The sequence below is a fragment of the Pezoporus occidentalis genome, unplaced genomic scaffold (assembly GCF_034315485.1).
Source record: "Pezoporus occidentalis ecotype Australia unplaced genomic scaffold, CSIRO_AGI_Poc_V1 ctg6, whole genome shotgun sequence".
In the NCBI taxonomy this organism is placed as follows: domain Eukaryota; kingdom Metazoa; phylum Chordata; class Aves; order Psittaciformes; family Psittacidae; genus Pezoporus; species Pezoporus occidentalis.
This window is the reverse complement of record NW_026915943.1, coordinates 2,127,197-2,152,874: the sequence shown is the minus strand read 5'-3', so window position 1 is coordinate 2,152,874 and position 25,678 is coordinate 2,127,197. Positions and strand designations below refer to the sequence as shown.

The 25,678-nt window shown below is 46.9% G+C and overlaps 2 protein-coding genes across 5 annotated transcripts; one reads left to right on the top strand and one right to left on the bottom strand.

Annotated features, from left to right (window-relative positions):
* Positions 1-11,758, top strand: CLNS1A (chloride nucleotide-sensitive channel 1A). Its single transcript, XM_062639214.1, has 7 exons — positions 1-183; positions 2,769-2,905; positions 5,365-5,478; positions 6,692-6,802; positions 7,226-7,399; positions 8,638-8,722; positions 11,135-11,758. The coding sequence occupies exons 1-6, from the start codon at positions 65-67 to the stop codon at positions 8,703-8,705; spliced, it is 723 nt and encodes a 240-aa protein (XP_062495198.1). The 5' UTR covers positions 1-64; the 3' UTR covers positions 8,706-8,722; positions 11,135-11,758.
* AQP11 (aquaporin 11) lies at positions 11,075-25,678 on the bottom strand. Of its 4 annotated transcripts, none has more exons than XR_009968597.1 (5): positions 25,325-25,678; positions 24,607-25,251; positions 18,245-18,361; positions 14,615-15,221; positions 11,075-11,876 (listed from the first exon to the last, which is right to left on the bottom strand). XR_009968597.1 is itself a non-coding variant. In XM_062639211.1 (3 exons), exons 1-3 carry the CDS (start codon positions 25,199-25,201, stop codon positions 15,169-15,171), a joined length of 765 nt encoding a protein of 254 aa, XP_062495195.1. In that variant the 5' UTR covers positions 25,202-25,678; the 3' UTR covers positions 13,894-15,168. The 4 variants fall into 4 exon arrangements, 1 of the variants encoding a protein (XP_062495195.1); XR_009968596.1 differs by having other exon boundaries at positions 25,356-25,678; XR_009968595.1 differs by having other exon boundaries at positions 24,607-25,678.

Genomic DNA, 25,678 nt, shown 5'->3' with positions numbered 1-25,678 from the left:
GCAGCACGGGCGCTTCCGGTTCCGCCGCGGGCCGCTGGCGGAGGAGGGCGGCGGCGCCGCCATCATGAGCTTCCTCAAGCGGTTCCCGCCGCCGGCCGAGGGTGTCCGGCACCAGCAGCCCGACACCGAGGTGGTGCTGGCGGGGCGGTCGCTGGGCGCCGGCACCCTGTACATCGCCGAGAGGTGAGCGGGGGACTGGGGGTCTGTGGGGCGGGGGTGCGTGTGATGGTGCTCGGTACCCCCGTAGGCCGCGCCGTGAGGGGCCTCCCTGAGGGATGGTGGAGCACGGGGCGGGAGCGGTGTGCGTGTGTGTGTGTGTGTGTGTGTGTGTGTGGTGCGGGCGAGGCGCTGGAGGGAAAGGAAGGGATGCAGAGGGACGTGGACAGGGTGGAGAGATGGGAGCTTGTGAACCTCATGGAGTTCAACGAGGTCCTGCCCCTGGGTCGGGGCAATCCCAGCACAAACACAGGCGGGGGGAGACCAAATGGAGCAGCCTGAGAGAAGGACTTGGGGTGTTGGGTGAGGAGAAGCTCCCCATGACCCGGCTTCAGTGTGCGCTTGAGCCCAGAACCCCCCCGTGTGCTGGGCTGCACCCCCAGAGCGTGAGCAGCAGCTCAGGGAGGGGATCCTGCCCCTCTGCTGCGCGCTGGGGAGACCCCCCCTGCAGCCCTGATCCAGCTCTGGGGCAGCAGCACAAGAGGGACATGGAGCTGTTGGAGCGAGGCCAGAGGAGGCCATGGAGATGCTGCGAGGGCTGGAGCAGCTCTGCTCTGGAGCCAGGCTGGAGAAGAGAAGGCTCCTGAAGGGGAGACCTGAGAGCAGCTCCAGTGCCTAAAGGGGCTGCAGGAAAGCTGGAGAGGGGCTTTGGCCAAGGGCCTGTAGGGCCAGGCCAAGGGGAATGGCTTTAACCTGCCAGAGGGGAGACTGAGATGAGCTCTTAGGCAGAAGTTCTTCGCTGTGAGGGTGCTGAGGCGCTGGCACAGGGTGCCCAGAGAAGCTGTGGCTGCCCCATCCCTGGCAGTGTTCAAGGCCAGGTTGAAGGGGGGGTTCCACTGTTCCTGCTCTAAATGGTGTTTTAAACAACACAGGAGGGAACAACACAGCACGGAAGCCGATTGGCCAGTGCATCCAAACCACAGCACTCTTGTTCCCTTGACAGGGGAGCAGGTGGTGTGGCTGGGGGCTTTCTGCTGTTAGTAACTGCTGTGGTTCTGTCAAGTCTCTCTGGTCACATTAATCATGTGGACACTGAATGTTCTCAACATGCAGGAATCAGGCTGGTTATTCTGGAAAATGTTATCTGAGCACTTCAGAGTTTCCTTTAACTCCTCCTGCATTGTACAGTTGAAGAAGACGTTTTGTTGATTAAAGTAATTTTCCTTAATCATGGAAAACCACTCTAAATAGAATGTATTTCTGCAGCATAACAATGTTGTTAGAACAGAAACATTTAAAACATGCAGTGGGGACTGAATTGTCTTTTAGCACCTTTAGAATCCAAAGCATTTACACAATGTCTAATATTATTTGCGAGGCTTTTCCCCCACCTTAGCTTGTTGCTGATGTTCCTCTTGAGCAGGATCGCTCTGCGCTTGCAGTCTCTGTTCTGTTCAGTTGTTTGCTTGCAGTACAAGGGCTTCTGTTCATACAGCATCTCCTCTCACCATGTATAATGTTGAGCTGCCTTGTAACTTGCTTTCAGTGGAGTTTTGTGAGGCACACACGTCTGCCAGCTTCCTCCCAGCATGTTTCAGCACGTCACAGGGCTCTTACTGGAGGCATTTGCTGGTAATGAATAAAACCACTGGTGTTTGCAGGAGTGCTGTGCTGGAGGGGGAACTGGGCACCAGCACAAGAACTGGCCACCAGGGAGGACAATGTGGCTTTGAAGCTGTACTGACTCTGCATCAAGAGCTGTAAACACTGAGAGCTGCCCCATCGAGGCCAGGAAGGAAATTCCTTGCTCCCACTTCACTCTTGCTCTCAGTCTGACTTCCCGAGGCAAGGAATATTCTGTGATCTTTCCATGGGTTTTTGTCCTCAACAGAATCTTGTAAACACCAAGTTCTGCACATGGGGCAAGTCTCACTTCCTGCCCCTCAACACTTCCGTGCACTGTGTGAGTTCATCCATCACAGACACCCAGATTTAGATGGTGTTTGACTTCTGGGCTGCTGGAAGGACACTGATCTCTGGGATATGAAGGAAGAGGCAGCCCAGTTGTGACAACTTGTGCTGCCTCCTGCAGTGGTTAGAGTGAGAACAGGGGGAAGCACAGGCTATGGTACATAGGTTGTGAGGGGAGAAAACCCCATAGCCTGGCTATGTTAGCTCTGCTGATTATAGATCTGGTTGTGTTTCTACACACAGGCCATTGTAATCCTCCAGAAATTACACTAGTAATAGAAACCACAGAACATGTGGTAGTTTGAGTTACAAATCCCACTCTCAAGCTGCTGTAGTTCTCTTTGGAATGACAGATACCTACAGGGAGGAGAAAATGAAGTGGTGGGGGGGATATGCAGGGTTTAGTGCAAATGTGTTTTGGGTGCTGAGCTTCATGTCCTGTAAGAACAGGTTTCTTTTACCTCAGCCATCACTTACTGTATTAGGGCACGTCCAGGACCATGTGTTACCCAAGAGTGGACTAAATGGTGTGTCCATAATTACTCAGTGTTTTGGGGTTGCTTTGCAGGTATGACTCAGGTGCATCACCTTCCTCTGTTAGTTTCTAACTTGTCTCTTTTTTTCCCCTTTCTCCTTGTTAGTCGCCTGTCTTGGCTGGAAAACTCCGGAGTTGGCTTCTCCTTGGATTATCCCACCATAAGTTTACACGCTGTCTCCAGGGACCTGAGTGCCTTCCCATGGGAGCACTTGTACGTCATGGTGAATGCCAGATTTGAAGGTATGCCTGAAGCATTGCTTGGTGCTGCCACACGGTCCTGTATGGCATGATTTCCCCTTCAAAACCAGTGAATTTCAGGTTTAAAAATGTCATGCTGCGTTCAAGTATTTTCTGTTTCATTCTCTGAAGGATAAATGTTACAGTAGAGTTTTGCTCTTGTCGTGTCAGAGTCATGTTTTGCTCTCAGCACATGACTCTGTATGACTGGAGCTGCCTGGAATCTGTTCTCTGCTCCCTTACACTCACTTTAAACAGTTCATTTCCTCTGCCTTCCCCCTGTGATTCCAGCTTGAGTATCATTTCTGCTGTATTGAATGTATGTTAGTGGTGCTGCCAGCGCAAGGCTTGAGGAATTCCTACTGTTTCATGTTAGCCTGGAAGCTTTAACTCATTATCTCCCACAGCTTGCTTAAAAGCCATGGAATAGCTCATGTCACCAGGCTGAATGGATCTCTGTCTGTTTCCTCCAGAAGCATTGACTATTCTTGCTGTGAACTGGAGAAAACAAACTGTCTCTTTGATTATTTGTGTGAGGGTTTTCTATAGTTTTGATGTGTATTTGGTTTTTAATTGTCCTGGCAGACCTATTAATATCTTAAGTGTGTCATAAACTGCTGTGTCAATGGAAGAGTAATGAGTGTAGAGTCTTGAGCAGGTCTCTTTCCCCTTCATGCCTGTTAGTGATTATAGTTAAAGGTTCAAATCTGGCATTTTATTGTGCTTTAAATAATCTATATCCTGAAAGTTCTGCAATAGTGAGGAGGCAAAGGTGCTTTTACATTATTAATACTCTTCATTATTTCCTCCTCTTAGATTAATAATGTTCTCTGACAATCCATCACTGCAAATAATGAGGACTGCAACTAAGAGGACATTTATGTGTCCAACCTCGTGGTGGTTCTTCCCCATTTTCCTTTAACTGTGTTTAGTTTGAAGTAATCTGAGCCTAGTGTGACAGAAGATTTTGTTTTCTAGCTTTGAATTCATTCTGACAATGGTGGTTGAAAATATGGTTTCCTGAGACAGTTCGTATCTATAGATCATTAACAGTCTGATTATTGAGGGTGGGTTTTAAATATATGGGCTCTAGCTACAGTAAATCTTCTCCAGCAGGTAGATCTGTTTAGTTGTCAAGTCTGTGATCTTAAAGGTCTTTTCCATATGATTCCATCACTGCCCTGCAGTTCTCAACTGCTGAATCATCTCACACTCAAACCTCTCCACTTGTTTGGCTGCAGGAGTCTCCATTCTTTGTTGGACAGGGGACATTTAGTTCTTCCTCTGGAAGTTTTGGTTGTGCTCTGTATGTGTGTGTGCACACGCATCAGCCTCAGCCCTGGTTTGGGAAAAGGCACTCCGAGGTTGACTTCACTTGAGAACAAAGAGCTGGGCTCAGCTGTGACAAGCTGAGCCTGCGGGTGGCTGTTGGAAAAGGGTTGTGTAGCTTCCTTGGAGACTTCAGTTTTGGGGGCAGCTGCCTGGCAGCTTCTTGGCTTCTCCCTGGTCTTGGTGATGCCAGTTCTGTGTGGGATAAAAGCCACTCTCAGTGGAACAGCCTTGACTGTATTCCTCTTGTTCTGTAGCACATAATGCACTTCTGAGGCTGACAGTGCAGCGTCCCCAGCTTAGAGGGATCAGCTGCAGCCACATTTGTGAGGTTTATACTCGTGGAAAGTAAACTGTCAAGTTGTTGCTTACTTATCCATGTATGTAGTGCCCAGAGGCTGGGAAACAGGGTTTTGCACAGTTGGCATTGGCTCTGGGTGTATTTCCTACCTCTGACATCCTGCTGGCCTGCTAGGAGTGTCCGAAATCAAGTAGGGATGCTCTGTAAACCTCACAGTGCTCCAGGTGAGGCCATGCTGGGAGCTGTTGGTTTCATGACAGTGATGCTCAGGATCCCTCAAGTTCAGGTGATCTAGTATATGTACCTAGCATTGTGCAAGGAAATTATATAAGGAAGATATCCTTGGATACAAGGAAGAAGCTCTTCCCTGTGAGGGTGCTGAGGCGCTGGCACAGGGTGCCCAGAGAAGCTGTGGCTGCCCCATCCCTGGCAGTGTTCAAGGCCAGGTTGGACACAGGGGCTTGGAGCAAGCTGCTCTAGTGGAAGGTGTCCCTGCCTGTGGCAGCGGTTGGAACTGGATGAGCTTTAAGGCCCCTTCCAACCCAAACCAGTCTGAGATTCTGTGATAATCAGTGGGGATTGTGAGGGTTCAGAATCGGGCAGTTTTCCTGCAGTATGTGAATAATCCTGTGGCTATTCCCAAAATCTGAAATTGTAAGTGGAGAAGCTTCTGCATGACAAGTGGTGTTGAGGTGCTGTGGGAGGACCTTATGTATCATATCCATCCTGTGGGTGGGAGTGGGTTGGTTTGTGCCTCTCCAGGTTTCTGATGTGGTTATCTGTGTGTTTCAGAAATAAACATGTTTCTCTTAAATCTTTCCATTTCCTAAAGAGGCGGAGACAAAAGAGGCTTCTGTGGCTGAAGGGGAGGAGGAGGAAGAAGACAGCGATGATGATACTGAACCCATTGCAGAGTTCAGATTTGTACCTAGTGACAAATCAGCCTGTAAGTGAAGAGAAAACTGGTTTAATGTAAAGCCCTGGCTGTATGTGGAAGACAGTGGGGTACAGAGATGGGGATGATATCATCCTTCAGGGTCCTTCTCTAATAATTTGATTTCTGTGTGCTGAAAAGAGCAAAGTAAAGTGTTTTATCCTGCTTGAAGCTGGAATAATTCAGGCAGCTGCTTCTCAAGGAAAATTCCAATGCTCAGAAATAGAGACTTCAAATACACAACAAAGAACCTTATCGATGCACATTTGCAGAGAACCTGTATGGGAAACAGCTGATGAAATACAAATTCAGTGAGACTTGAGTCAGCAACAGTCTCATTAGGAACATGCTGATGCCCAGAGGCTCCCAGTGGGAAACAGTTGTGTCCCATCTGGTGTGGAGCATACCAGATCTAGGAGTCAAGAATCTTATGTGTTAAATATTGTGGGAATCTTGTGGTGGGTAACACGGACTGATTGTCCAGAGATACACCTTTATCAAGGTCTCCAACACAAGAGGGATGTGGAGCTGTTAGAGCCAGTCCAGAGGAGGCCATGGAGATGCTGTGAGGGCTGGAGCAGCTCTGCTCTGGAGCCAGGCTGAGAGAGCTGGGCTGGGTCAGCCTGAAGAAGAGAAGGCTCCTGAAGGGGAGACCTTAGAGCAGCTCCAGTGCCTAAAGGGGCTGCAGGAAAGCTGGAGAGGGGCTTTGGCCAAGGGCCTGTAGGGACAGGCCAAGGGGAATGGCTTTAACCTGCCCGAGGGGAGACTGAGATGAGCTCTTGGGCAGAAGCTCTTCCTTGTGAGGGTGCTGAGGCGCTGGCACAGGGTGCCCAGAGAAGCTGTGGCTGCCCCATCCCTGGCAGTGTTCAAGGCCAGGTTGGACACAGAGGCTTGGAGCAAGCTGCTCTAGTGGAAGATGTGCCTGCCTGTGGCAGGGGGTTGAGACTGGATGAGCTTTAAGTTCCCTTCCAGCACAAACCAGTCTGGGATTCTGTGAAATAACGGGAAAGTGCTGTTCAGAGGATAAAGCTCCAGGCTGGATCTGGAAAACCTGTTTTGTTTCTTGCCTGGCTGCAGCTTGTGGGGTGATGTTTCAAATACACATTCAGTGGGGTTCTCGTAAAGGAATGTTCTTAGTCTTTTTGCTCTTTCAGTCTCTCTTGCCTGCTGTGGTGGGTATTGATGGATAAACAAGGGAGTTTTGTGTGTGCTTGTGTCCCTGCAGTGGAAGCCATGTTTTCAGCTATGTGTGAATGCCAGGCTCTGCACCCAGACCCAGATGATGAAGATTCAGACAACGACTATGAAGGGGAGGAGTACGACGTTGAGGCCCATGGTTTGTAACACTTCTTCCTTTGAAATACCAGTCAGCACCTCCATACCTGCTGTCTGTGATGGTTTGGTCTCTTTAGAAGTTCCTTGTTTGTTGCTCCTCTTGCTGAAACATTAATTTGCGAGAGGCACATAAACCAACTTAAAATCTGAAGGAAATCTGTCACAAATCACTGGAATTCAGCAAAAACATTGTTCTCATGCTCAAAAGCCCCAAGACACCGATATCAGCCTTTGCTGGTCCCAGTGGATGTGTTTGCAGAGGTGTGTGCTCAATTCACATTGCCATGTATGTGCTGTAATTGATGTGAGCAGCCTTTTAGTCTCAGCTGGCTCATCTTAACATAATTTACCTGTCTTCTTGTTCCTCCTCCCCTGCTTGATGCAGGCTCCTGAACTCCTGATAAACACCAACTTGTCTCCACAGAGCTACAGCAAGGTGACATCCCCAGCTTCTACACCTATGAAGAAGGGTTGTCACATTTAACTGCAGAAGGACAGGCCACGCTGGAGAGGTTAGAAGGCATGTTAGCCCAGTCTGTCAGCAGCCAGTACAACATGGCTGGAGTCAGAACAGAAGACTCAATAAGGGAGTTTGAAGGTAAGAAATGCTTTTGTTTTCATACTATTGCAGAATTCCAGGTTGGAAGGGATCTGGAGGATTATCTGGTCCAATCTGTCTTAGGGAAAGCATGACCTAGACTAGATGGCCCAGCACCCTGTCCAGCCCTGTCTTAAGTGTCCAGTGTTGGGGAATCCACCACCTCCCTGGGGGGATTATTCCAATGGCTGGTTGGAATCTCCCCAGGAGTAACTTGTGCCCATCACCCCTGTCTTTTCCCTGAGACTCCGTGTAAAAAGGGAGTCTCCATTTCCTTAGTAGCCACCCTTTAAATACTGGAACATGGGGATAAGGTCCCCCCTGAGCCTTCTTTGCCACAGCTGCTCACTGTTCACTCCTATGGAGCTTGTTTCTGCCAGGTCCTTTTGCCAGAGCTGCTGTAGCCAGGCAGATCCCAGGCTGTGCTGCACTCTGGGACTGGGTTTTCCCAGGTGCCAGACCTGACACTTGGCCTTGCTGAGCTCCATCAGGTTCTTGTTATCCCACTCTTCAGCCTGTCCAGCTCATCCTGCAGGGTGGCTTCCCTTTTCCAAGTGTCTACTTCCTCACTTAGTTTGGTGTCATCAGCAGACTTCATCAGGGAACACTTGGTCCCATCACTCAGATCCCTTATGAAGACATTAAGCAGCATTGGACCCAATATCAGTCCCTGGGGTACCCCACTGGTGAGAGGTTCCCACTTGGAGAAGTAGCTGCTCATCACCACCCTTGGGGTGCAACCTATCAGCCAGATCCCACCCTCTGCATGGACCACTTGTCCAGACCATAACCCATCAGGTCCTTTAGGAGGAGGCTGTAGGAAACCCTGTCAAAAGCCTTGGAGAAGTCCAGGGAGACAACGTCCACCACTCACCCCACGTCAGCATTGTCATAGAAGTTCATGAGATTCATCAGGAAAGACAAACTGAAGCCTGTATGAGAGCAGTGGTTCTGCAGTCTGGCTCCTTCTGTTAGAGCACAATTAAAGCTATTCAAAGGAATCATGTAGCCATTTGCTACACCAAAACTTCATTTAAAGATGGAATAGTTTAACTCTGGGATTTAAGTCATTTTAGTAAGATGGGGTGAGATGAGGTGGTGGGAAGCAGCTATGGCTTTAATTGACCAGCCAGTTTCCTGTCCTGGCCATCTTCTGTCAACAGAGGGCCCTCGTTCCCTTTGCTGTTAATATCACCCGCTTGTGTGCAGTGTTGTGTAGCGTGGCTGTTCGTTTTCAGATGGGATGGAGGTGGACATAGCACCAGTAGTTGCGGGGCAGTTTGAAGATGCAGAAGTCGATCACTGAGGAGGCCACGTGCTGCTGTAAGTCCTGCTTTCCAATCCTTTTCAGTATGCAGAGCCTTCTGTCTTTGTGATGTATATAATGCATGTGATCCCAGATCTCCTGCAAGGAAGATATTGGGATGATGATGACTTAGAGAAGGAAAAGGTAGCTGTAGTTAGTGCAGATGTGGAAAGATGCTCAGTGATCTGTCCAAAATTGCCTGTTGGTGTAAACAGTCACCTGCATGGAGGTGCCTGTCTGGAAGTTCAGCCCTTCATTAAACTCTCCCATCTCAAAGGCTCTTAGATGCTGGAGTTGTTGCTAGGAAGTTATGTCTTTAGTGTCTATTATTTCACTCTGTGTGCAGGAATTCCGAGGCCTTCCAATGGGATGGAGCACTTGACAAGTGCTGTGAGTCCATCTCTTCCTTTACTGCAAGCAGAGCAGGAACAGTTGCTGCTAAAGCTACTGAGCAATCTGGATGGGGTTGTTGTTAGAGACAACACTCTGCTTAGGTGGCTGTGCCAGTGACCATCACCTGCACTGCTTTTCTCCTGTTGGTGGCATTACAAGACACGCCAGTGTTTCCTTGACACTGGGAGGAGATGGAGAGCAGCTCATTCTGGGACTGTATGGAGATGCACAGTCACAGCAGGATGGTGATTCCAGCCCTGCTGCAGCAGTGCTCACCAGTGCAGTGTTTGCCTGTGCTGCTGAAGCAGTGGTATGTTGTCCCAGTTCTTCTGCCTCTCTCAGGAGAGGCTGCTAGATCTTGCCTTGCAGCAGGCACAGAACTATCCCACTTGGAATGCTGGAGAAAATAGTTATGGGCAGTATCTGAAAGGTCAGGGAGGAAGAAGGAAAGGGCAGGGGAGGAAAGGGACACAGGAAAATGACATGCTGAAAAATTCAGTGGAAATTGGTTTGGGACTACGCTGGGAGAGAGGCTGCAGCCCCTAAGAGAGGCTGTTGTGGAGCAGTGATGCACATCTGCTTCCCTCCTCTGCTCTTCCTTTGCCTTTGCTGTTAATACTCATGCAGTAAGTCTGAGTAGCTCCGTGCTCACTGATCTCAACCACTGCTGTGGGTCCTGAGTTAGTGTTTATTGTTGAGTGCAAGAGCTCAAACCTTGCCCACCCTGGGAAGGACTTTGCAGTACAGGGAGTTCTCCCCATAAAAGTCAAGATACTTGTTGCCCCATTGGACTTAAGTTGATAAAGGAAAACTCTTCAGCTGTAGCTGAAGAGCCTCTTAGTGAATGGGAAGCTTGGCTCTGATAATTCCATCTCCAGGATGATTTTGGTTTGTGTTTTATGAAAAGAATAAGTAATTGTGCTGTTGAAAAGTCAAATTTGAATGTGTATTTGAATACTTGGCCAGGATTAAGGAGAGTTCATGGCTGGTGGCAGATCTCTAAGGAGCCTGAAGTGCTGGTGGAAGTGGTGTTGACTGATCTCCTAGCAAAGCACCAAATCCACTCTGTAAGAAGTTGTTTTGGTCAGAGAAGTTATTCCTGCTGCTTAATCTGTGCCTTCCGTGGGGCTGCAGGTGGCTGTGGGGGATTAATGCTGTGAGAGGTGACTGGATAGGGAGTCTGCTGTCCTGCTTGCCCTTGTCCTTACTGGTCAGAGCTGAGGAGCTGGTCCCTGCCAGGGCAGATCAAGTGATGTGCACGTGTAGTGATGCTGTTCCAGGTAGCAGCTCAGGAGCTGTGGGTGTGATGGGCCTTTCTAAACCAGCCTGAGTGCATTTATGATGTTATTTAAGTAAGTTCAGAACTCTGTGATGTACAGCAGCAATAAATAACTGAAGGTGCCAAGTGACAAGAACAGTTCTTAGAGACCTGTGCTAATGAGTTTGAGCATGAGGATGAGGGTAGCTTAGTTCTACACTCTGTAAACAGCAGAGAGGGAGCATGCTCTGATCTTCGTACTGAGTCACTGCTGTGATCTTGTCTATGGAGCAGCTGAGCCCATTTAACCTTCTGAACCACAAAACCACTGTGCAAGAACATGTTGTTGGTGACCTGTTATGGAGCAGAACACTGCCCTGCTGCTAAAGCGATGCCCTTGTGGGCTGCTCATGTTGCATATTCCTGCTCATTACCCAAATGAGATGTGGCAGTTGCCCACCAAAGCTCCTGGAGACGTGCTGCCGGTTCACGTGGGATGTTTCCACTGGTGTTTAACGAGCAGCTTTGTGTCTGGCACATCACGAGTTGCAGTTTGTTGTTCTGGAGTGGCTAGCATGGCTGTGTGTGGTGGTGCAGTGGGTTGTCCTTAGCTGACCCGAGCTTAGAGCTGCTGCCAAAGATGTTCAGCCCTTGTGAAGACCGGTGGGTTTGCAGTGAAGTGCTGTCCCCTGTGCTGCAAACAACGATTACCTATGACTTTGTAAAGATAAATAACCTTTATTTTAATCGTGTAAACTTGGTGTCTTGTATCTTTCAGATTCCTCTTGTGGCACTTGCAGAATAAGCTGTAAAACTGAAGGCATGGCAGTGACTATCAGGAGTTAACCTTTCTTTTAATGACCTAAGCTTCAGACATCTAAGGTCTAAAAATGCTTTTATAGATGTTTAAACCAGGGTTTGACATTTGTGACCACTATGGGGTTATTTAAGCAGCCAGAACCAACCAACCAACCCAATAAAACCTCTTTGCATCTAACACTTGAATGGGGCTAATCAGGGGGCATTCAGAGAAGCCTTTGTAGGAGTTCTGGGACTCGAGAAATCCAACTGTAAGTAGAACAATTTTAGATTGTCCTGGAATTCCCTGTATTTTTGTACCTGTTCATTGAGGTGGGTAAAATGGGACTAGAAACGTTTCAAAGCTGGACTAAAAGGACATAGGGTCAGCCAGGGACTGAAAGCAAAGCTACATGTAATGCCCCTTAAGTGACTGGGGTCAGTTCTGTGCTATCCCTTTTATTTCTCTGAGAGCAGGGTTTGGGTGGGAGAGGAGATGGACTAAGAGTGTAAAGTCCTGAAAGAGGGAACTGTTTTGTGTCTTTGTATCACACGTTAACAATGTTGTGAAATAAACTAAGATTTCTTTTGTATCTCACAACCAGCTCAGTGCTGCAGGTCTCAGTCCATTCCTTCAGCAACTGTGATTCTGAGCCCATGTCCTTTGGGTTTGGTGCATTCTTGTAGAGCACAAAGTCCAATGGAGCCATTTCCTGGGCCACCTGCATGTGAGGACAAAAAGGCAGAACATATTCAGAGGGCACCTGTAATACAGAATTAGTCTGACCCATCCCAAACTTGGGAACGCAGATTTAAATGGCCAAAGCTTGGTCCTGCTGCAGCTTTCCCTGCTTCATCTCTGGGTGCTGGTGGTTTTGCCATGGGGCAGTGTCAGCAAATTCAAGTGTTTCACCCCCCAGCATTCAAATGAAAGTTGTTCTTGATTTTCATTTGATTTGTTAGGTTGACTTGTGGATAGTTTTCAGTATTAATATGTTGGTAGATGAGCAGTTTTCTTTACCAGCCCTGCACTCTTGCAGTTAGTTACTTTGAATGGTCCTGCTCTGCTCAGCACATTAAGACATGGTGTGATTTCAAGGTACGTGAAAATTATAACTACCCTTGATGAGTATTCATTAAGAATTGCAGCCAAATTAGTGACGATTTAATAGTGGTGTGAACTTGACATTGCTGAATACATTGGGTATTAGTGTTATACAAGACATTCTAGAAGAATGTCTTCACTAGCCCCTTTGTATACATAAATTGGAATCATACAATGGTTTGGGTTGGAAGGGACCTTAAAGCTCATCCAGTTCCAACCTCCTGCCACGGGCAGGGACACCTTCCACTAGAGCAGCTTGCTCCAAGACCCTGTGTCCAACCTGGCCTTGAACACTGCCAGGGATGGGGCAGCCAAAGCTTCTCTGGGCACCCTGTGCCAGCGCCTCAGCACCCTCACAGGGAAGAGCTTCTGCTTAAGAGCTCATCTCAGTCTCCCCTCTGGCAGGTTAAAGCCATTCCCCTTGGTCTGTCCCTACAGGCCCTTGGCCAAAGCCCCTCTCCAGCTTTCTTGGAGCCCCTTTAGGCACTGGAGCTGCTCTAAGGTCTCCCCTTCAGGAGCCTTCTCTTCTTCAGGCTGACCCAGCCCAGCTCTCTCAGCCTGGCTCCAGAGCAGAGCTGCTCCAGCCCTTGCAGCATCTCCGTGGCCTCCTCTGGGCTCGCTCCAACAGCTCCACTTCCCTCTTGTGCTGCTGCCCCAGAGCTGGATCAGGGCTGCAGGGGGTTTTCCCCTTCACACAGCAGAGGGGCAGGATCCTCTCCCTGAGCTGCTGCTCACACTCTGGGGGTGCAGCCCAGCACACCAGGGGGGAGTTCTGGGCTCAAGCACACACTGAAGCCGGGTCATGGGGAGCTTCTCCTCACCCAACACCCCCAAGTCCTCCTCAGGGCTGCTTTCAGTCTGACTTCTGTGCTTTATGGACTTTGCTTTCACACGCTGTTATCAGTGAGGTGGAAGCTGGCCTCTAAGCCAGTAAATCCTGGCTGCCTGTGGGTTTGTATCTCTACTTTCTCTTTCCCCTGGCTGCCTGCTTTTATGCTTGATGACCTTTGTTCTCGAGACCTTTTCCCTGTGGGCCTCATGGGCTCAAGGGAGACATGCAAATCAGTTCATTATGTCAGGCCTATTTGTGCAAGAAATGAGGTTAATAACTGAGCCTGAGTAAGCCAATGAAGGCAAAGTCCCAGGGAGGGGGAAAAATTATGTCCAACGTATGGATCACTTTAAAATAGGTAAAAAAGCAGCAAAGCCATAGAGTGGGGAAGTAGAATCTTCCCAAAGCATCTGTTTAGAAGCCGTGGGTAATGTGTTAAAAGGACATGTTTTTTAGAGGTCTCACACGCTGGGTTCTGTTCTAGCATCTCTCCAGGGCTGAGCTACAAACAGGCAGATGAATGTAAAACCAGCTGAAAGATCGTGTCTGCTCGCGCTCACAGTGTGGTGTGTGTAGTCCCTGCTGTGAGGAGTTTTACTGAAGACAAGTAAGTCTCCTTTATTAGGCTTATGTTAGTACCCAAGAGCTGCTGACTGATCACCCAACAGTTGTCATCAGTGTATTAGCAGGCTGCTTTGGTTTAATGACTGAATACAGGGTTGTGGGTAAGACTCTTGTATGAAACCCAGTGTTTCAAGTTCAAACGGTTGATTTTGCAATACAACCTTAGAGGTACGTAGGATAATTAAAATGAGAGAAGATTTTATTGCCACAAGGAAGAAATGACATGAGAATGTTTACTTCCCCAGCTCTTGCCAGAAAAGGCAGCTGACAGCAGCAGCTGGTCAAGACTTGGTTCATCATTTGACTGCAGAATAAAACCCAACAAAGCCTGTCTGATTCCTTCCCTTTCTCTCAGGATCTGGGCTGTTACTACTGGTAGCTTTGTAGAACTGGTTAACCACCTCCCCTCTCAAACCTACTTCCTATAAAGTGAAGTCTTCAATTTAAAAACTATCAGCATATATAAGAATTAAGATGCTTTCAGAAGAATCCACCTCATGCTACAAAGACGACTTAAGGGGATGGTACCTATTGGTGGTGTTCTCCTCAGTGGAGGGTATAAAGGTTGTTTGTGGCAGTTTGTGTATGTAGCGCTTTAATTTCTTTACCTGTATTGCAAATTCATTTATTAAAGAAAAACATCTGGTAAGAGTTACATGAAATCAAGTTCCACATGATTCATCCCTATGTGCTGTGTCTATTTTACTGTGTGAAGAGGCAGCAGTGATCTCAGGTGAAGTAGTTTGGGTTGGTTTTTTTGCCCAAAATGCCCTTTTTTGTGAGTGTGACTACAGACCTTTATGGTACTTTATTACTGCTTTTTCCACCCAAGAGAAATATTCAGCCAGCTGCAGTGGGATGGGGCAGAGCCTTCCCAAAGTAAGTGAGGAATTACTTACCTGCATTCAGTTATTGGTAAAACAGTGCTGGTCCTACAGACTCTTAATATCGGTGTAAGGTGTCTCTAGAATAGAGCTATGGGGCCTCTTCTAGGGAGCAGTGTAGCCTTTCTTCCTCTCCTGTGTTGCAAGGAGGAGTATGATAAGATCAATAGAAGAATGAAATCTTCAGCTTTTTTTATGCAGGTGCCTTCTACGGGAAGAAATCCAGCAGTCGTTACAAGGACTGAGTATGTCTCTAAAATGAGCTTTGCAAACTGTTGTAATAAAGGTCAGCAAATGGCACTTCTGGCTAAAGTGACAAAGTTGCAGAGTTTTAACTGTCCTTCACATTCCTAGGGTTTAATGGTGGCACGTATCTCAAGATCCCAGTGTGCTATTACTAAAGAAGTGTTTGAATACCAAGTTGGAAGTCAAAGACTTCAAACATGAAGTCTGGAAATAGAGCTGAAAGGTGGTGCAGAAGTTGAGGTCAGCAGTTTTCTGGCAGCTTCACATCTGCAGATGTTGAAAGTGTATTTCAATGTCACTGCTTGGTGTCAGAATTTGATGGCTCAGGAGATCCGGGGAAGGATTTCACCCCATATAAAAGCCACAAGTATTGTACCTGAAAAAGAAATCACAAGGGTGAGTTTGTGAGCAGCATCTGTTTTGATAACCACATTGGTTTTAGGTGACATCAAGGGTATAGCACAGTGAATTGGGCTTTTTGAGGAGTATTTTTTGAAGGTCATTCTAGTTTAAAGTTTATTTTGAAGCTGAAAAATTATAGAGACTATGGGTTCTTATTAAGAAACATAGAATATCTCAAGTTGGAAAGGACCCAGAAGGATCACAGAGTCCAAAAAAGGGCACCTGGATACGGTTTAAGACCTTTTTGTTTCTCCTGGAAAAAACCTGTATTCTGTTTCAGAAATGAATGTCTGGTTGACAGCACTCCTCACCCAGAACTTGTACCTTATGAAGCTCCCTACATCACCAAAAAGCTTACTGGAAGGGATTATAGGCAAAAGTTCTTCCCTCTGAGGGTGGTGAGGTGTATTTTCTGTACTTTAATGACAAATCACTGTTGATGAATTGTTACAGACTGTAGCATCTCTCCCTAATCCCGTTCTAAATCCCTCAAAACATGGTTCCATTTGAGTTAACATCTGATGACTGTCTTAAGTCAAAAATCACCTGAAGGCTTGCTGCAGAGCAGGATACATCTTGCTAAGTGAGTAGGAGATGGTGTTTGAGAACACCTCCTGTTTGTTTAGATCACTTGCCAAAACCTTCAATCCCAAGTACTTAACAACCTGGAAAAGCTCCAAATGATTTCAGGTAGAAATCAGTCAACACACACAAAGCTAAACCTGGCTTTTGAGAAGTATGATGTGTTCTGTCAGGACCAGGTGATGCTCACACCAGCTTTGCCTACAACACTTCACTAGCTACCAACTGGAACAGCACACAGGCTTTTATCTTACTTATCAATAACCAAGCAGGATATGAACATAAACTATCTTAATATATCAAAATGATATTAAAGTGAATTTTAGTTAGCCTAAAACTTCTGTCTCCATTTTTGACTGAGAGTCAACACAAGCAGAAGATGCAGAGATAAAACCTCAGACAAGAAGTTCTTTCTTTTAACTGGTGCTCTTGGAGATGTTTCCTGTTTATGTTTCATGTCCTCTTGTACCTTCCTCACTGTGGTACCTCCCAATAGGATTAACAATCACGGAAGAACTAGGGATTAGCAGACAGCTTCTTTATATACCCTCTACACAGCAAGCTCAGGAGCTGTAGGAACTAACTGAACAACCAACAGCATGGAGCAGTTTCATTTGCACACAACTCAAAATCCACAGCTTCCAAATTAAAACTGTCATTTAAATTAGAGAAAATCTAGTTATTAATATTGCTTATTCTTGAATTGAGAAGAGATTGTTTCCAACCACAACTGGGGGAAAAAAAACACAGAATGGGAACTGCAAAGTTTAGACACTATGGAGATAAGAAAGATTTGGCATTATAATATAATTGGGAAAGCATTTTTTAAGCACTTGTGCTAATACCTATGGGTTTTTTAATTAATTAATTAATTAATAATTTTTAATTATGTTCTTGTATAGTGTCACAAAGCAAGACAGAAACTGTGCTAACCAGGATGTTTTTCTTTCTGAACTTAATCAGGCTAATATTCACTTCCAGGTGGCCTCTTCTCCTTTTAATACTCTGGTGGAATCTACAAGTGGGCCCTTGGTCAGTGGGAGCATTTGCAATGTACCTCAAACAGGCTGAACTGTAAGACCAAGGTATAAAGTCCCGAACGACAGGCAGCTCTGAAAGGATCCAGAGTAAATGGGTGTTGGTTTATAACTAACCAGTTAACCTTACCTAAACACTAACCTTTTCCCACATAGGACTGTGCTGGTGTGCTTGACTGGTAGGTACATTTTCTTGCTCAGAGTATCCCAGAAGTACTTAGACTTTGAACATAGAATCAGATGGGTTGGAAAAGACCTTTAAGATCAAGTCCAACTGTTCCCCAGCACTGCCAAGTCCAGCAATAAACCATGTCACTGAGGGCTTCATCTATGCATGGCATCTAAACTAAGCAATGATTTAACCTAATATGGTTGTTTCTTAAAATGAACTTACTGTAACAGCAGATACTATTTTGTCAATGAAACTGGTGTTTAAAACTCAGTTTCAGATGCTTGAGTCACAACAGAACACTACAGGTGCTCCACACAGAGCATTACACAGGTTTGAAATCCACAAGCCTGCATGTGCAGAGTGAACGCGATTGCAGCCCAGAAGGCCAACTGTATCCTGGGCTGCATCAAAAGGAGCGTGACCAGCAGGTCAAAGGAGGGGATCCTGTCCCTCTGCTCTGCTCTCATGAGACCTCACTTGCAGCATTGTGTGCAGTTCTGGTGTCCTCAACATAAAAAGGACATGGAACTGTTGGAACAAGTCCAGAGGAGGCCACAGGGATGATCAGGGGACTGGAGCAGCTCCTGTATGAAGATAGGCTGAGAAAGTTGGGGCTGTTCAGCCCGGAGAAGAGAAGCTGCGTGGAGACCTCATAGCAGCCTTCCAGTGTCTGAAGGGGGCCTACAGAGATGCTGGGGAGGGACTCTTCATTAGGGACTGTAGTAAGACAAGGGGTGATGGGTTTAAACTGAAACGGGAAGTTTAGACTGGATATAAGGAGGAAATTCTTTCGTGTTAGGGTGGTGAGGCACTGGAATGGGTTGCCAGGGGAAGATGTGAATGCTCCATCCCTGGCGGTGTTCAAGGCCAGGCCATGCCTTGGGTGCCATGGTTTAGTGTGAGGTGTCCCTGCCCAGGGCAGGGGGTTGGAACTGAATGAGCTTAAGGTCCTTTCCAACCCCAACCATTCTATGATTCTATGATTCTGAATGACTTCTACACAAATGCCTCCCATGGCAGGGGGTTAGAACTGGATGATCTTAAAGTCCTTTCCAAGCCAAACCAGTCTGTGATTCTATGATTCTGTGTTGTAATTGACTATGTTCTGGAATTCATTAAAGCAGACTATCAAATGAAGAAGTTCCTGATTTCTGAAGCAGGTATAGAATAAGACTACCTCAAATACATAAAGTATGAAGAACTTACCCAAGGACGGTGCTACCCAATATACTAGTGAGTAACTCAGAAACTTCTCATAGAAACAGTGTGGGTGTAATGACAAAGCCAATGCTGGGTTAAATATTGCTCCTGTGAGATTTCCACCTGCAGTAAAATGCAAACAATATGGAATCAAACAATGTGAAATCAAATCTTTATTAGTATTTATTCTAAGTTAATACTGAAACGCACATACACAATACTAAAAGCAATGTACACCCTGCAATAAAATGAATTAGCAGAAACCATGTGAATGGATAAACTCTTCTGTGTTACTTACCTGATGGCAGGGTTAAGAGATTAACTGTTTTCTAAAATGCTTCCAAATACCTGAAGTGTAGACTGTAACCTCTTTTATCTCTCCCTAGCAAATACTCTTTAAAGAGATGGGTTTGCCTCATGTTGAATGTTTCTGCTGATAAGCTCTTTTAGTCTGTAGCACACTGTTAGAAGAGAAGGGGGAATGGGTTTTATCCTGCCAGAGGGGAGACTGAGATGAGCTCTTAGGCAGAAGCTGTTCCCTGTAAGGGTGCTGAGGTGCTGGCACAGGGTGCCCAGAGAAGCTGTGGCTGCCCCATCCCTGGCAGTGTTCAAGGCCAGGTTGGACACAAGGGCTTGGAGCAAGCTGCTGTAGTAGAAGGTGTCCCTGCCCATGTCACAGGGTTAGAACTGGAGGTGCTTTAAGGTCCCTTCCAACCCAAACCAGTCTGGGATTCTATGAAGTTGTTCCCTGCCCCAGGCCAACCCCCCAGTTTCTATCCTGGGCATGACATGCTGTGGTATGGAATACCCCTTTGGCTAGTTCGGGTCAGGTGTCCTGTCTCTGCTCCCCTCCTGGCTTCTTGTGCCCCTCCTTGCTGGCAGAGCATGAGAGACTGAAAAGTCCTTGATTTAGATGTAAATGAAGTTGCCTCGACATTCTTTAAATAACTAGATCCAAACACATTACGTTGTGGGGACTAAACTGTAATTACACAGCAGATGAACCTGCAGCTGTTTTAATTCTGACATATGTTGTTCCTCTCATCACAATCTTGCAGGAAAAGCATTACTCACAGCAAAATCCTCTGTATTTCTGTATTATTTGTTACTAAACACCCCATATCTGTTTTATCTGTTAATCTGATCCCATCAAATCTAATTGTGTTTAGTTTCTTCAAGTTCCTTCTTAATTTTCCCTAAATAAGCTCTGCACTCCCCCTGCGTACAAATACTGTAACGTATTTGTAATGCTGTAACCCTCACTTGTATGAGCATCAGTTACCAAAAGCTTTAGTAAGGTCTTTGCCATTTTCTATTTCTCTATATAGAATATAGTCTCTCTATACAGATATTCCTCTATACAGAACAGTCTCCTTATGATTTCTTTTACTGTTATTCCACGTCAGGAAGATTTTAACCTTTGTTGATCTACTCAGTTTCCTCTGGTTTAAATGCGTTCTCCAGCACAACTCAAGATTTACTGCGCACACTTACACATTTAGTCTGTTACTGTGCACTCTTGACACATGAAGAACTTCCATGGTTGCCCGGGAGGCCATCTACAGTCATTCCATCTACTTCTGAACTCACTGCTTCTGCTTTTATAGCCACAAACAGACATTTAAGAGTACAATTTCATTATCAGGATGTAGCTGCTGTTTGTGAACATTAAACAGACGTTTAGCTGCTGTATTTCTTCAATATTCATTACTAATAACTACTGGAATATCAACCATGGGCCAGGGCCACTTGTATAATCTTATTTTAAAATGCTTTTTAGACATCTCAGTCTGTGCACCAGACTTATGGCAAAAGAAGTGTTAACATCTATGTCGTTGGACCCAGGAAAGCTTAAAAAGAGGAAGTAATTAGTGCTCCACACATGAGAGTCATTTTAACACTTGAGTTTACTAAACGCAAACCCAAAATTAGGAAGAAACTTGGAATTAAATATATATATGTAATTTCTACTGTGCTGTTTTAGGCTCAGAAAGATTTAACCAATTTCATGCAATTCTGACTTCACTGTAAAACTGCTTCTAAATGAAAAAGCCCTCAAAAAGGTGTATTTGCACTTGGGCCATGCCAAGTACAAGGTCCTACACCAGGGTTGGAGCAATCCCAGGCACGGCTACAGGTTGGGCAGAGAAGAGATTCAGAGCAGCCCTGCAGAGAAGGACTTGGGGGTGTTGTTGGTTGATGAGAAAATGAACATGAGCCGGCTCCAGTGTGCGCTCACAGCCCAGAAAGCAACCGTGTCCTGGGCTGCATTGAAAGGAGCATGACCAGCAGGTCAAAGGAGGGGATCCTGCCCCTCTGCTCTGCTCTTGTGAGACCTCACCTGGAATATTGTGTGCAGTTCTGGTGTCCTCAACATAAAAAGGACATGGAGCTGTTGGAAGAAGTCCAGAGGAGGCCACGAGGATGATCAGGGGCTGGAGCAGCTCCTGTATGGAGACAGGCTGAGAAAGTTGGGGCTGTTCAGCCTGGAGAAGAGAAGCTGCGTGGAGACCTCAGAGCAGCTTCCAGTGTCTGAAGGGGGCCTGTAGGGATGCTGGAGAGGGACTCTTCATTAGGGACTGTAGGAACAGGACAAGGGGTAACGGGTTTAAACTGAAACAGGGGAGGTTAAGACTGGATATAAGGAAGAAGTTCTTTACTGTGAGGGTGGTGAGGCACTGGAATGGGTTGCCCAGGGAAGTTGTGACTGCTCCATCCTTGGCAATGTTCAAGGCCAGGCTGGACAGAGCCCTCGGTGCCATGGTTTAGTGTGAGGTGTCCCTGCCCATAGCAAGGGGGTTGGAACTGGATGATCTTAAGGTCCTTTCCAACCCTAACTATTCCATGATTCTATGATTCTATTTTTACTCTTATCCGAATTAAATCATTTCCCAAAGGAAATATCCAAAGGTAGTCTTTAGCAATATGTATATGGTGTGCATCCTTAGCTTCTGAATCACTGCCTTCATATGCAAAGACATAATGTTCTCTTTTTCCTTCTATTTTGGAGAAGAAACAGCAAATGCAGAAATGGAGCTTTTCTGCACAAGTTGTGCTGTAAAAATTTGGTCTGTGGAAGACTGGATGTTAAAAAAGATCCAAATATTTTTAACTAGGAAAAAGTAGAAAAAAACCTAAAGGAATAGCTTGAAATTTTGAAGCTCCTGTATAATCTGACATTATTTGTTGCATACCCAATACCGATATGGGGTACACACAACAGTGACATGTCAACAGTTACTTCTTCTGAACACCTTCACTGTCACCATATAAATGTAACTGAATAGTTTTGAGCCCTGCATGTGTATCAATACACTTGGACTGGGATAAGCCATAGGGATATGGGTATCCTTCAAAATAACACCCAAAATAAACTGGAATTGGAGATACTCTTGCTTACAGCCCCTTTTTTTAGACAGCAATTCTTCCACCTACAGCTTTCAAACCCATAGTAGAACATAATTCATGGAATGAAATGTGATATATTATGGATGAGGTGTATTTTCTAATGTGTCTGGTTCATTCATAACTAATAAGCACAGGTCCTGAAGGCACAACTGATGGGGTTTTAAAATTGGAGTGTAAAACCCAAATCAGCATGGTTTTATATTGTAGATTTAAGGAGAATGGAGTGTATTCTGAGGAATGTGTGTGTAGATGTGGGCAAAGGGAAAGATCTACCAAGAAAGGTTTGAGAACCTCTTGGTGTCCTAAGTACCTACCTAACCTCCCACTGAAAAGAGATCTATTACACTCCAAGCCTGTGACAGGAAGAAATGCATAGCTGCAGCATTTTCCCACATTTGTTATAACAGCTCCATGATAGCAATCTCTGATTTTGTGCCTTCCTCTAATTCAAGAGGCTTCAATCAACATCTTAGGAGTGAAGAGGAAACACCCAAGTTCATGCCTACAACAGGGGAAGGACAGCACTTTTCACTGCACCAGTTAACACAAAGGAAAAACATGACTGCTACTGCTGAACCCAGGACAACCTTCCTTTTGAAGCTGAGTGTACAGCAAAGAGTGCAAACCTTAGGAAGCTTGGAGCAGAGTGAACAAGAAAGAATGAGATTCAAAAGAAGCATGGCCAGCAGGTCAGGGGAAGGGATCCTCCCCCTGTACTCTGCTCCTGTAAGATCCCCCTGCAGTCCTGATCCAGCTCTGGGGCAGCAGCACAAGAGGGATGTGGAGCTGTTGGAGCGAGGCCAGAGGAGGCCATGGAGATGCTGCAAGGGCTGGAGCAGCTCTGCTCTGGAGCCAGGCTGAGAGAGCTGGGCTGGGTCAGCCTGGAGAAGAGAAGGTTCCTGAAGGGGAGACCTGAGAGCAGCTCCAGTGCCTAAAGGGGCTGCAGGAAAGCTGGAGAGGGGCTTTGGACAAGGGCCTGTAGGGACAGGCCAAGGGGAATGGCTTTAACCTGCCTGAGGGGAGACTGAGCTGAGCTCTTAGGCAGAAGCTCTTCCCTGTGAGGGTGCTGAGGCACTGGCACAGGGTGCCCAGAGAAGCTGTGGCTGCCCCATCCCTGGCAGTGTTCAAGGCCAGGTTGGACACAGGGGCTTGGAGGAAGCTGCTCTAGTGGAAGGGGTCCCTGCCCGTGGCAGTGGTTGGAACTGGATGAGCTTTAAAGTCCCTTCCAACCCAAACCACTCTGGGGATTCCACTAAGTATGGGATAATACTAGCTTCAGGATCTACTCTCTGGAATGCACATGCATTTTTATAGTAGACTTAATGCTCAATTAAAAGAAATTGAAAGAAAACTGTCCATGTAGCACAGGGTGTTCTGTACACAAATACAGACAAACTGTGCTTGTTGAAGAGGGGAAAGGAGGTCTGATCATTCCTAGAAGTACATGGGGATCAACTGCACTCGACAGTCGTAACAAGTCCAAGTTTATGACAAGGAAGAGAAGGAAGTGCACAACCTTCTCCTGTTAGAGAAAGGTCTGAGTCCAGCCTGGCCAGTGACAGGGGCATGAACCCTTTTCATGTCCTGTCAAAAAGAAAGCCAGTGTGACACATATTATTGTGTATGACTATTTACTAAGTAATAAAAGAATGTTAAGAACCAGGAACTCAGCTTTTTATCCTTGTAAAAGAGGGAGAATGACTTTTAGCTACACTTCAAATGAGGAATTCAGAAATATATTTGATGTGCTAAAATGCACTGACACCTTCCCTCTGCCTTCAAAATTAGTATTAGGAAGTAGTTCAAACTGCCAAATTAATGCTTAGAATTCTCTATGGGCTTCTTTTAATCTTTCAGGTATTGGCTAATTTCAGGTAAATGTAATGAGTAACGGGTTTTTTTCATTAATACAGCTGAAAATTCGCCTCTTTTCTACTATATACTATTATGGTTGATAGCATAATACAGTTAAATCTTTTACACCAGATGTCAGGGTCATCCCAGATGTTTGCTGCTAAGAGAGTGATTTCCCTCTCTCATAACCAGATTTGATCATTTCCTAAATGACTGTGGTGGGGGTTGTAGCACAAGCACTTCTATAACCATCTCACCTCTCCGTATCCCAAACGACAGAATCTCCTTCCCAGTACAACCCTGCAGGGTGCCAAGTGACACAACAACTCTGGTACCTCCCTGGGGGCAACGGGGAGCATCAGCTGGGGAATGAAGTTCAAACTGACTCCCCTCACCACTTCCTTCCCACTCAACTGATACTGCCCAAGTGACAGTGTCCCTGCACTGGGAAGCCCTGAGGTGACAACCAGGCAGAGGCAAGGACATGGATACACAGGGCACTACAGAGACATCAAGCTCTTGTCAATGCCACGATACAACAGGCACCTGATATATTCCCTTTTCTACACTTGGTTTCATGAAGTATTTTATCATTACTGCATGTATGCTACAAATGACCATTCCTGCTTCTGCTGTGAGGATTTAACAGTTAAATAAACTGCACTGCTACGCATTATGCATTATTTAAATGCAGAACTTATGCCATATCACACCAATCTGTACCTTGCTGTTGCACAATCCGTGCTGTTTTCCTTTCGCAATGCCATTTAGGAATCAGAGCACACTGAAATCTCTCACGTTGTATCAAGTTGGGTTATGAAACGATCCTTCACTGTGCTATTTTAACAGTGTTGTGTGAAAACCTTTCCTTGTGGATTTGACACTATTTTACATTCAAAACTCATTTCATTTGTAGCCCCACACCTGCCTGGAATCTAAATCAGGGAAACTTTACATAAACTCTGCGTATGTTGGACCAAAGACTCTCCTTGATGCATTGTTTGTAGTGCAAGAACAATACTTTTACATCTTAATGCTTTTAAGTCAATAAACCCCCTCCTTCTGAAACAATTTCACTGCAGGAACAGAGAAGACCAAAGACTAACCTGCATACACGAGCATGGTGATGAGAAGAGCCATCAGATGGACTCTGTATTTGGGGTTAACTCTCTCCGCTCGCAGCAAGGTCAGCTGGAAAACGGCAGAAAAGAGCAGCTCTATGCAGAACGCCTGCATCACTGTAGTCTGCATGGGGCTGCTGCAGCCCTGCGAGAGGGCTCCAGAATGTGCCTCTGCCATCCCCAGGCTCCAGATACAACGCACGAACACCCTGGCAAGCACCGCAGCCACGAACTGAGCGGCGATCTTGAGCCCTCCCGTCTTGAGCGCTATCCCACCGCTCCACATGGGCTGCAGCGTGCCGCAGGGATTGCATGCGCTGCCGGTCAGAGTCAGGCCGTGAAGGACGGTGAAGCCGTAGGTGAGGCTGAGCGCGACGTGAGGCTTCGGCTCCACGTTGCCGAGCAGGCAGAGCTCGTTCGTGCAGGCACAGATCTGGAAGGTGCTCAACAGCTCCGTGAGGGCGGTGAAAAGGCGGCGGTCTGAGTACAGCCGGCGGCGGAGCAGCCTCTTGCACAGCCCCACGGCCACCACGACGCTGGTCATGAAGAGGAGCGAGACCCCAGCCCCACCGACAGCCATGGCGAGAGGCTGACAGGACGGAGGGCTTCACCCCGCTCCAGCCCCACCACCTATGGAGAGAAAGGCAGCAGGAGGAGGGAGGGAAAATGCCCACCCCTTTCCCTTGCCAGCTTCGGTCCCCACCTGCTCGGAGCCTGCGAGGCGCCTGACTCACCCGCCGCTTGCCGGGAGCAAAGGGCAGGGAGCCCGGCTGCACCGGGGGGGAAGGCAGGGGGATCCCTGAGTCCTCCTGGGAAGCGGCTGGGAGGAGAAAGGTCTCCCTTTGCGGTGCTAAAGGAGCACGGGGCGGGAAGAAGGGGGCTCCGCTCTCCCTCAGCGGTGAGGCGGGCGAGCTCCCCTCAGCCAGCCGGAGAGCGGAGAAGGTTAAAGCGGGCCCCCGCTGCCGGCGGACCCGGAGCCGAGCCCGAGCCCCAGCCCCTCAGTGGAGCCGGTGGCTCTGCCTCCCCGTCGGCAGCCGTTGGAAGGGAAGCTCCGTCC

Bases quoted from the DNA above. Each gene is read 5' to 3' on its own strand.
- CLNS1A (XM_062639214.1), top strand. From the start codon at position 65: ATGAGCTTCCTCAAGCGGTTCCCGCCGCCGGCCGAGGGTGTCCGGCAC. The intron at 6,803-7,225 runs GTTTGTAACACT...TTGTCTCCACAG, and splicing joins GTACGACGTTGAGGCCCATG to AGCTACAGCAAGGTGACATC. The intron at 7,400-8,637 runs GTAAGAAATGCT...GTTCGTTTTCAG, and splicing joins CTCAATAAGGGAGTTTGAAG to ATGGGATGGAGGTGGACATA.
- AQP11 (XM_062639211.1), bottom strand. From the start codon at position 25,201: ATGGCTGTCGGTGGGGCTGGGGTCTCGCTCCTCTTCATGACCAGCGTC. The intron at 18,362-24,606 runs GTTAGTCTTTGG...ATTTTACTGCAG, and splicing joins CACCATGCTCGTGTATGCAG to GTGGAAATCTCACAGGAGCA. The intron at 15,222-18,244 runs GTAAGTTCTTCA...TTTCTTTTTCAG, and splicing joins TTGGGTAGCACCGTCCTTGG to GTACAATACTTGTGGCTTTT.